At 42.0% G+C, this 11,130-nt stretch overlaps 1 protein-coding gene across 1 annotated transcript; it reads right to left on the bottom strand.

Moving 5' to 3' along the window:
* Positions 1-3,021: 3,021 nt before the first annotated feature.
* Positions 3,022-6,206, bottom strand: POU3F4 (POU class 3 homeobox 4). The gene has a single exon (XM_050965094.1). The coding sequence runs from the start codon at positions 6,155-6,157 to the stop codon at positions 5,072-5,074; it is 1,086 nt and encodes a 361-aa protein (XP_050821051.1). The 5' UTR covers positions 6,158-6,206; the 3' UTR covers positions 3,022-5,071.
* Between the last annotated feature and the right edge of the window lie 4,924 nt (positions 6,207-11,130).

Below are 11,130 nucleotides of genomic sequence, written 5' to 3'. Positions count from 1 at the left end.
ATTAGCTCCTCAGCTCTATTTGGAAGTTAATGGAAGCTGTGGGTGCTCAGCACCTCTGAAAATGAGAGGTATGTGTATGAGAATAGAGGAGAGGACAGTGGTCTATACTTAACATAAGAGGGTATAAAAGAGTTTCATTTTGCTCAGAGGGATACTAAATTAGAGAGGGAATGGGGAGCAGAATTTTTATTTTCTTTGTGGATTTTCCTTGCTTGTGATTCTCCACTCACCCCCTCCCTCTGTATATGATTATCTTTAAAACACTTTTGTTTATATTTTATTTTATTCTTTCCATGTATCCATTTTGCCTATCAGCAGCAACTCTAGGCATATGGACAATTACAAAAACCCTCAACCATACAATAATGAAATACACACATCATGCAAATGATCCTAACAAGACCCAATTCCAGCTAGAACCTTCCACTCCAAACCAACACCCTTTTGAAAAGCTTTACCCCATAGGGCTCTGAACTATAATAGTCATGATAATCACCTAAAGTATTTATTGATCTCAAAAGCTTTTCTTAAGAGTCCGTATTGGTGGTATTTAAAAAATATTTCAGTGTCTGTCCAGTTGTGACTAATTTAGGACACAGGTTACTTTGTATATTTTCCATCTTTTCTTTTATTGGTGGGGAGGGGAGGTGGGGCAAGATATGAGAAATGTAATGACTTTGTAATTCTTTACGTTCTGGTTTTCAGTCCACAGTCCACTATGGTCCACAGTTCTGAAACACTCAGTCAACGTGAGTGCTTTTGTGAGTAGCCAGATTTAAGCCAATAGAAATACTTATATAGGTTACTAATGCAGGTTAGTGTTTGCAGGAGGCCTATGATTTGATCAAGGGCCTGATCTTACAGTCATTACTCAGCAACATGACCATTGTCTTCTGATATGGGACTTTGGCCTAATGAAGCAGGCTGACCACTTTGAAAGCAATGGGAGGTTTGTCATTGACTTCAGTGGGAACAGGATCAGGCCCCAAAACTGTGATCTCTAGTGCAGTGTCAGTAGTTAAAAGATTGAACTGTTTTTCACAAATGTATTCCTACGATTGGAAAGAAAAAAATAATTGCACATTGTCTACACTCCAAACCCCTCTTTTTAATAAATTCAGGATTTTCTGTAGCCTGAGCGGATTCAGGGTAGCAGCAGCAGCCTGAGATGTGAACAAATGGAAATCTATGAATGCTAAATACTTTCCAGGGAACAGTGCTTGGTTTATTAAAGACACACACAGCTCCCTCCTAGCTTTGGTGCTAGTCTCTCTCTCTCTCTCTCTCTCTCTCTCTCTCTCTCTCAAAGGGCTTGGTGCAGCTTGTCAAAGGAGGTATTTCTCTTCCCCCTCCACTTCTCCCCTTAGACTGTATATAGGACTGTTGCATTTTTTCCTCCAGCTTAGGTTGAGACGCTATATCTGGACTTGTATTTGCAATTCAGCTAGGCTTTGTTTGCCATTGTCTAGCCATTCCTTACTCTCACCCAAGACTTACTTTGCTCCTATGGCTCTGATCAGGTGATGAGGATGTAGCTTTTTACTTTCACCCCATTAGACATGATTAACTGTGATTGTTCTTTTTCAACACTCCACTTCTTGTTCACATGGGACAGAGGCCCAGTAATATGAACCTGAAGTAATCTGAATCCAAAGCTATCTCCCTGGCAAGGGCCATCCGCAGAGGCATCAGTGCAACTAAGACTCAGTCCCAGGCATCTCTTTCATTTAGTTTCTTGGGGAAATGGGGAGGGTGAGAGCATGGGGTGGGGTGGCAAGAAATCTGTCACAAAAGAAACTTCATTCATGCTATTTCCTGCTGTTCTGGGGGTAGGGAGAGATAGATTAATCATCCTACTTGTATCAGTTTGTTTTTATGAATTTTTTTAAAAATCTGTTCAATATATTGAAGATTGGATGAAATAAATTTAAGAAAGAAGGTACACTTACACACTTGGCCCCTACTTTGCCATCAGCCAAGTGATACAGTGGTATTTACTGTAACTCTAAACAAGGATTGGCCTTTCCACTAGGGTGTATATATTGTGTACATACATCTTATGTACAGTGTGTATCTATATAAAACACTTGCATTTAGATATTTCTATAGACATAGTATCAATGTAGGGTACAACTGCACCATATTAGATGATCAGAAAAATGTAGGACTATTGCTCCTAGGAAAAGTTACCTTTTTAAAAATGATTATGTTCTCTTCATCTTTCCAACAATGTCACTACTTCACAGCTACAAGTAAGATCCCACACTTCCAAAAATACGAACAGACCTCAAGTGTAATTCATTATGTCTCCATGCGGAGTGGGTGACTATATGTATAAAACACCCCCCCCCCATCAAGTTCCATATTTTCCCATGGGTGTCAGTTAAATTCCTATCGCTACCTATAAATCTCCCTTAGGACTAGGCGAAAGACCAAACAACAGCGCACTCGTGTTTTAAAACACAAACCAAATGCCTAAAGCCCTTCCAGCATTTCCCCCCGCCCTGCCCCAGAAACGCGCTGTCTCGAAACCCAAGCCCCGCGGGCCTGCGGCAGCAGCAAGCAATGCCTCCATATTGCACCATCAAGTCCACACCACCCCAGCCAGGCAGCGGCCCTCCGCAGAGCCAAGGGCTGCTCAGGCTGCAGAACTCCGCGAACGGGCGGACCAGACCTTCCCGAAAGGAGACAAGAGGGGACAAGAAACCCGCTGAGCTGGGTTCAGGGAGATGCTAGCAGATTTGTGCCTATTGCCCAGGGCGGGGAGAGTTCAAAAACACCTCGGCTTTTCAGTGAATCGCCTCCCATAAGCTTTGGGGGGCCTGAAATTTCGGGATCGCTATTAAACACCAAACGGAAGATTAAATGATCATAATCAACAGGGTCTAAAATGAGCCAAAGGCCGGAGCTGTGGTTTGTTTTAAATGTCCCAGTTTATACACCACGCAAATAACGCAACATTTATTTTGTAAAAATGTTTATTTAAACCTTTTTTTTTACAACAATAAAATATTGCGTCAATATAAACCCCTGGACTAAAACTGGTCGACGATCAAACATTACAGCGAATCGTGTATTTTTAATTTTTTTACACCCATTTCGGCTTCTGGAAACCATTTTTTTAAACATAACGCGGAATTTATTGAAAATAAATAATCGTTGGCAACGGCAATAGGCAATTTTGAATAAAATAGTTGAAAAAAGCAACCTTTAATGAAAATAGCGTTTATTATACATCCGTTACTAAATGAATAAACTAAATGATCTGTCTTTAAATTAATAACTTCCAAAAAACGTGTAATATACAAAACTGTACAGGTATAAAGTTGGCAGAAATAGTCAGGTCCTCGGTGTCGAGATTTTAGCGCTTACTGAAAAATACTTGAAAAATATAAATGTCAAAATGAAAATCTTAATGCTGGGGGAGTGGATGGGTGGGGGGAATCCGGGGAGCGCGGTAATGCAATTTGCTAATATAGCTGCAGCTTCAGGGATGCAAAGCAGCAGGGTCAACATGGGCCTTCCGTCCTAGCTACCAGTATGTCTCCCCCTCCCAGAACTCAGCCAAAAGCTGCGAGATGCAGGGCTGGCTTGCCTCTGGTAATATGGATGTGCGTGTGGGTCTCCAGATAGCTAGCTGTGTGTGCGCGAGTGTATAGATAACACAATATTATATACACACGCACACAACCAGGCGAGAGTATCCCGCCTTTATGGAGACAGCCATTATACAGTGTGTTTGGATCAATATTTGTGTATTGTGTGTGTTTATAATGTGTGATTTTTTCCGTGTGTGTGTAGCTGGATCTATACACAGTCTGTATACAGTCACACATATATAGTATGTATATACATATTTACACACATACATACTACATATCTGTGTACACACACACACAGTACATCTGCACTGAGGGCTGGGAAGAAGGGGAGGATACGGCATTGCTGCTTCATATGCCAGAAAAAATGGTTACACTTTTTTAGCATTTTTATTCACTTGCCTTTTCTGTTTTGTTAATTTTTTTAATAAAAAGCTTTTCAACAAATCCAGCATTTCCCTGTGAGACGAAAATAAGCTCAGCATGAAACAAAGGCGGTCATTTCCCCGAAATTCATGGAGACACCTCAGAATCCCTCTCTAATATCGAAACAAAAATACAGAGAAACTGATTTCTGAAGCCAAAGCGCAGAATTATTAAGGTGTTTTACTACAGACCTTCGCAGTCTGCTGCTGATCAGAAGCCCAACACGTTTTCAGAAAAAAAAAAAAGAAGGGACAAATCCTTTATTTTAGCTGCAGTGCTTAATTTCAGATCTCTTTTTTTTCCCTCCGCGGAGGCGTGACAGGGAGTCGAGGGATTTATTTCAGAATTTCAATCTGAACCATTTCGTGGTTTTAGGAAGTTATTTGAAAAGAAGGAAAAGCTGCAACAAATCAATCTGTTATTCTTCACAACGTGCAAGCGGCAGTCAGCTGTGTTACAGTCAAGGGAGGCACAGCTTCCTGCCTTTGGGGTGTAGAAGGGGGACCCCACTCCTCTCGTATGGAATTTGGGGGAATGAAGGGAAGCGAAGGGAATTACCCCTTCTCCCCACTACGGTAACAGTGATATGCCCAATACATGGAGCGGGGGGGGGGGGGGGAAATGATGACTGATCAATTCGGTACAAATTATGCCACAAATATTGTGTACAGTTTGTAGTAAAACACCTCAGCCATTTAAAAACGCTATATAAGTCTTTAAAAATGCAAAACTAGTCTATTGTAAAACAGATTCACCTGAAATACAGCTGATATAACCAAGGCGCTGGAAGGTTATTCATAGGCACACATCTGTCTTTATTTTTTTTTCTTCCTAGTGGAGACCGAAAACAAACCTTGTTTGATAGTAAACAATATGCACTGATCAGCGAAAAGGTTTGAGAGAAAATATTGCCCAGGCGGAAGAGCAGGAGGCCCCGTGCTCCAAGTCTTCGAGTATTTGTTTTTGTTTCCTCTTTAAGCATAAGTTAAAACCCTCTTAGAAAATCCGCGCTGTTCCCAGTCCTGTCTGCGAGCCGAGCCCTATAGTCAAAGATCATGGCAGGATGTGTCTGTTTTCACGTTATGAGAATAAACCTCATGCTGCTGCTGATCCCCTGGTGGAGTCATTCTTTTCTCTTTTTGTCTTCTGTTACAAAACCAGACACGCACCACTTCTTTCTCTAGCTGCAGGCTGTCTGCCAAGGAGGAGATCTCTTGGGCTGCAGGTTTGGGACATTTAAGAAAATGAGTTTCCAAAACCCCTTTGACACTCACCTCTATCGAGGTTCTCTTCTTTCTTTTCCTGCCTTGGGCTGCTATTTTGTCAATACTAGTCGGGCTGCCGGTAGATGAATCTGCCTCTTCCAGCCACTTGTTTAGCAGCGGTTTCAGTTTGCACATGTTCTTAAAGCTGAGCTGCAGAGCCTCAAACCTGCAGATAGTAGTCTGGGAGAAAACATTGCCATAGAGAGTCCCTAGTGCTAAGCCAACGTCTGCTTGAGTGAATCCCAACTTGATTCTCCTTTGTTTGAACTGCTTTGCAAACTGTTCCAACTCATCTGATGTCGGCGTCTCCTCGTCAGAGTGATCCTGACAGTGATGGGAGCCTATATCTCCATGATCTGCTGTGTCCCTCAGCACTGGGTGCAAGCTTTGGGTAGTGGCGGAGGCAGGAGGTGGTGTTAGCCCCCCATGGTCCAACATGCCACTGACTGTGAAGCCCGGTTGCGAGTAGACATTAATAGGCTGTCCACTGGAGGTTATCGATGAGTTATGAGCTGGACTGGCTCCCCATGCGTTGGGATGATTTGTATGGGGCGAGTGGTGAGACACATGAGGCGACCTGTGATGGATGATTGCGCCAAGCTGGAGATCTTCTCTTCCTGGCTTCACGTCTTGCTGGTCGAGGGGGCTCGTCGCTAGCGTGGAGGACCACGGGGTCCCATCACTGAGGCTGGTCACCCAGTGGTGTCCGAGAGGATGCCCATTGCTAGGAACTCCCTGTAAGTAGTCACTTTGGAGAAGTTTCTGAGGGTTTCTGAAAGGACTCCCTTGCTGCATGCCCGCGGAGTCTGCATGGACTAAGGAGCTGGAACTGAGAATGCTGTAGGGATTAGAGGCAGCTGTGGCCATGGCTGGTGTAGATCCCCTACTAGTTATAATGTGGCAAAGGGAGCAGCTTCAGCCTTTGACATCTACCAGGCAAGGGAGCCAAATCAGCAACCACTGAGTTATTGGCAGCGCTGCTGGCCAATGACAGCATTTCATCTGTCGGGAAGCTTTGGCTGCGCCAATGAGGGGTGAAGAGGCAGGTCGCGCTGTCCAAATTAGGTTTGCGAAACCCAGGAGTTAAAGTGAGTCTGAAGCAGGAAGTGAATCAATCTTTAGGCTCCATTGGTTGCTGCTAGCTGGCTGTCCACGGTTCATTTGTTTAACTCTTTCTTCACTGCATGCCAAGATTTGTTTTTAAAATCTTATTGGGGGGGGGGGGGAGGATGACAGAGCATGGTTTAAATTTGTAGTGATTAATTCCAGGTACAGCAAAAACCAGAGGTTAAATGCCGGCATCGAAGACTGACAATCTATCCTTAGCACAGTTTATACGGACTCCCCAGTCTGTCCAGCATTGTAAATACAACATGAAGGTAATTGTGAGATGATAAACTATAGATTTATATAAACAGAAACACCCCCCCACACACAAACAAAACACCTATACAACCCCCCTCAGACACCTAAAAGCCACCACATCTCAATCTTTACATTTAAGGTACATATCCTATAATCAGGAAAATTAATGAATATACCCCCGCCCTAAAATAGGATTTAAAAACGAGTTAAAGGGAATATTTCCTAGAGGACAGAGCTTTATTACAAATTTATGTTTGTATTTTGTTGTTTGTTAACCAACAGTCAAACTCTTCCCTGATTTAAATACAAATCTTACAAGCTAGTAATATCATTAAGTTATTCTCAAGTTTACCTCCCGGATCATCTGGTCAATTGGGGTCCTTGCTTTTATCCCTATTACATGTCATTTCATATCAGCAGTTCGACAACTTCTAAATCCCACAGCCACTAAGCACTCCTTCTAGGACGACACACTTCTGCAAGGCTCCAAAAGATGTACAATATACTTCCTCTCTCCGGATAATTTAGTTCACTGGGATGCGTTTTGTCCAGCTAGGAAATAAAAAGGTGCTTTCCAATATTTGTTTAAATAAATTATAATGATTTTTCCTCTCCATCAAAATTTGAAATAGAAAAAGAAATTAATGAGGTGTATCTTCACTAAACACTATCCTAGGTATATGAATTTTATGATGTTCGGTGCAAGAAAGAAAAGGGAAATATATTTTGGTAACCAGGCAAAACAATGAGAGTGTGAGAGAGAATGGCAAATGTTAAATTTTCTCTCAAATTCAATTTCAAATCATCTGTAAGTTAGGGTGGGGGGAAAACATTGTGTTTCATGCTTTCTCTTTCAAATGTTCTGCTAAGGAGTAGAGTTAGACAAATCTGGGTATTTCAGATTTCTTATAGTGCTCAAGCAGAGAAAATTAAACACCTAATATCTTAGAAAATCTCTGAAGTTAAAAAATGACCTTTCCTTGCATAATTTTGGAGGTAACCTAGCTGCGTAATTATATTTGCACTTACAGAAGACTGCATCAGAGTTCCCTTATTGGTTTGAAATTCCATTAAATATATTGCAAGAGCTCCTAGGTTAAGCTTGATTTAAATTTGCATACATTTTCATATATTTAGCAGAAATAAAAGAAGGCTTGCAGCTACCAGAAAGTCATTAAGGCATTAGTTTCTCTGAGAAGACAGATCTGGAGAAAATTCAAGAAAATGAATCTCTCTCTCTATATATATATATAAAGAAGGTGAGCTTTCCTCTGATTCCTTTATAGCTAGGCAACATCAGTTTCCTCATAATAATAATAATTAATAATTTCTCATCGAAGCCTAAACCAGCACATCTGATATTTGTAAATTTGAATGTAATTATTAAAAAGATGCGTGTGGTAAGTTGTTTGAAATAGATTTCGACATTTCTAAAAAATAAGTTATGGAGAAAGATGCTCATTTCCTCTGTGTTTTCTACCGAATTAGGAATGTGCTTTTACCTAAAGGCAATAGTATTCTTGCATTGATGGTGCTCCATTTTCACGGTTTTCGCCGCTTTTAACCTAGACGTTTATTCTATTGTATTTATTTGTTTATTTTGAGGCCGCTTTTGCAGCGAAGTGGGGTCCCTGCCCCCTTCGAGAGTTGCGGAGGTGGTGGTGACTGCCTCTGAAATCAAACTTCGGGAAACTTTTCAGGTGCAGGGGAGGCGGCTCGCTTGGAAAGGCGTTGGAAAGCATGTTGTGAAGGGTCAGTTGAGAGGTCAGAAGATGAAAAATGTCTCTGCAAAAGAGAACGATAGCCCCTTTGCCCATTTCAAAGCGACATTTCTGACGGCACAATTCCTAGTCACACTCCAGCCATTCAGACTGCGGTTGATCATATGTATGGAAAGATATCAAAATAGAATACACAAGCCTTTTAACATAAATATTACCGGTGCCTGATGCCTGGTGGTGGGAGAGAACTAATACTATGTTATAAATGTAACTCAATTGTTTAAAATGAATTTGCACTCTAGAGTCTAAAATATTTTTTCCAGCCCCTCTGCTCTTGAAAATGAATGTTCAGATGAGCCATTTAATGAAAGTAGAGACTTTAACGGGGAAATAAAACCCTGAATATCAGATTTTAATATTTTTTAAAATGTAATCAAGCCAGAAGCCAGCGCCATAACGCTGGGCTCCTGCTAGACTCTGATCTCGCCTATAGGAGAATATGCTTTATTTTAAAGTCTTTTTATCTGCATATAGTTAAATCTTCTTGCTGTTCTAACTAATCTGCTGGAGAGGGTTTCTTTAGCTCTTTCCTGTCAGTCTAACTTCCCAAGTGTAACAGATGCCGCTCTCAAGCGGTCCTTTCTGCTGCTTTTCTTTATTCAGCCTCGCATATTTCTCCCCATGATCTGGGTTTCCATAGAGAGAGGAATAAAAGGGGGACCATGGCCACAAATCCCCTGTCCCATGCAGAATAAAAGAGCCTTATTCAATAGACGACCCCGTCTGGACATGGGAGAAAAATAAGTACATGCAAAGCTACTGTTGCAAGAATTTGTAACTTATTTTTCATAGACTGAGACTCATTAAAGTAATAAACGTTTCTGGGTCTGGACTCTGCTCTTCAGCTGCTTGTCTAGAGATGCCTTTTCACTCGGAAGATCCATGTTTACCCAACATATAACTAGATTTAATATATATATTTTTCTGCTAAATCTCTGCCATGAATAACAATAGCTCAAGAAGCCTGCCGTCCTTGGGAAGCTAGAAGTCGCTATAGAGAGAAACCACCATTGAAGCAGAGGAGCTGTAATTGTGTCGAGTCCCCACATTTTCCAAAGTAAAAGGCAGGACAATTGAGTTTCTCAGGTCACCTCAGTACATGGCTCAAACTTGCTTTCTGGTGGTTGTTGGGCTGACTGCGGTACCAGCCAACAAAGCGTTAAATCAAAGTCTGCAGGGCGAGTGGATTTGCAACTCCTTGTTCTTGTGGTCACTTGTAATAAAGCTCGTCGTGGGCGCCTCTGTTAGAGACGAGGAATGGCTCGCCAAAGCCAGGAAACACAGGTTTCCCTTGAAGAAGCTGTTACTGTAAAACAATGCGTGTGTGTGTGTGTTATAGCTGTGTCTATAGACACATGTGTACAGTATATTCGCTGACAGGAGCTATCCAAGGCGTATTGAAACTGGGTTTATTATCCTGGCAAAATTTGATTCTGTTTTAGAGATGTTGCCATTATTCATCTGCAGGGGGAAAAGTGGTCTAGAAGGGGGTTCGTTTTGATTGTGTTTAATACAGCATGAAGCTCCAGGCGGTAAGCTCTGGCTCGGGGTCGTGACCCCTACATTGAAAACTTCACCTTCAACACAAGTTCACTTTAGAGACAGTTCGAGTTAGATTGGACTTGGTGGGAACAAGTTTACATTTCAAAACAGAATCAGTCATAACGGGGCCTGGGGGATGGGAGGGACAAGTAAACTGTTTCTTAACGCAGGAGTGAAGTTTTGTAATTGTGTGCACTGAGGCTCGTGTTAAACCTTCGCTCACCAGATGGATAGCTGAAAACAGGCTACTGTACCTCCCGAGTTAGCCTTCTAAAAGCCCTGTCTGCACGGGGGAAGGTAAGGAGGAAAAGGACAATTTACAGAGTATTACCAGAAATTAGCCAATACCAACACAAGCCCACTTAGTTCCCTTTTGGGGTCTCTGTTGGCTGTTCTGGAACGTGAGTAAATGCTGTGCTAGGAGGGAGACAGAGCATAGTGCGATCTCAGCACCACAGCCAGGCGAAGGACAGACACTGCAAATTAAAATATTCCTAATGTAAGTTTTAACGCAACCCCCTCCCCAAATCTCTAGGAACACGAGCCCTTCAGTAATAGCCCCAGCACTGACGGAGCACTGTTGTGGTGGGGGTTGGTTCTGCATTATGGACAGAGGATGGGGAGGGACAATAAAGCAAGTCACTGGCAGAGAAAACCACAAGGTAAAGAACATTTGTATTTTAACCGCTGCATTCTCCAATTCGGTTTCATGCGACTCCTCGCCTCTCTGTTCGAGTCACCTGTTATGTTCACTGGTCCATTGTTAATGTCTGAAAAAATGTACTTGCCGGCAAAAAGAAAACGTGTTCATTTGTGCACCGTCACGTCTTGTGAAAGTCACTGAGATTTTGGGCTTTGGTTAATTTGTAGCAGGTATTGCAGCCAACATTTGGTTAATTTGCCATTTGGTTAGAAAAGATTCTGGAAAATCTCTCTAGAGTGCAAATGTTGACAATAGAACCTGTCTTGCCTTTTATTACAATCAGAGCATTTGAACGTCGGGTTTGTTGTTCTTAATCCAGAAATATGGGTGGTAAAAGAAGACCCAGATTTTTCGGGCTGAAATCCTAAAATGTTTGTGAGGCTCCGGTACACAGTATTTTGAAGTGGGCGGATCAGTTTCTCAGACGTCTGTAAATCGGTTAGTTAACT

Source organism: Gopherus flavomarginatus, chromosome 8 (genome assembly GCF_025201925.1).
Source record: "Gopherus flavomarginatus isolate rGopFla2 chromosome 8, rGopFla2.mat.asm, whole genome shotgun sequence".
NCBI classification, from domain to species: domain Eukaryota; kingdom Metazoa; phylum Chordata; order Testudines; family Testudinidae; genus Gopherus; species Gopherus flavomarginatus.
Note: the sequence above shows the minus strand (reverse complement) of the source record. Positions and strands in the feature narration are given on the sequence as shown.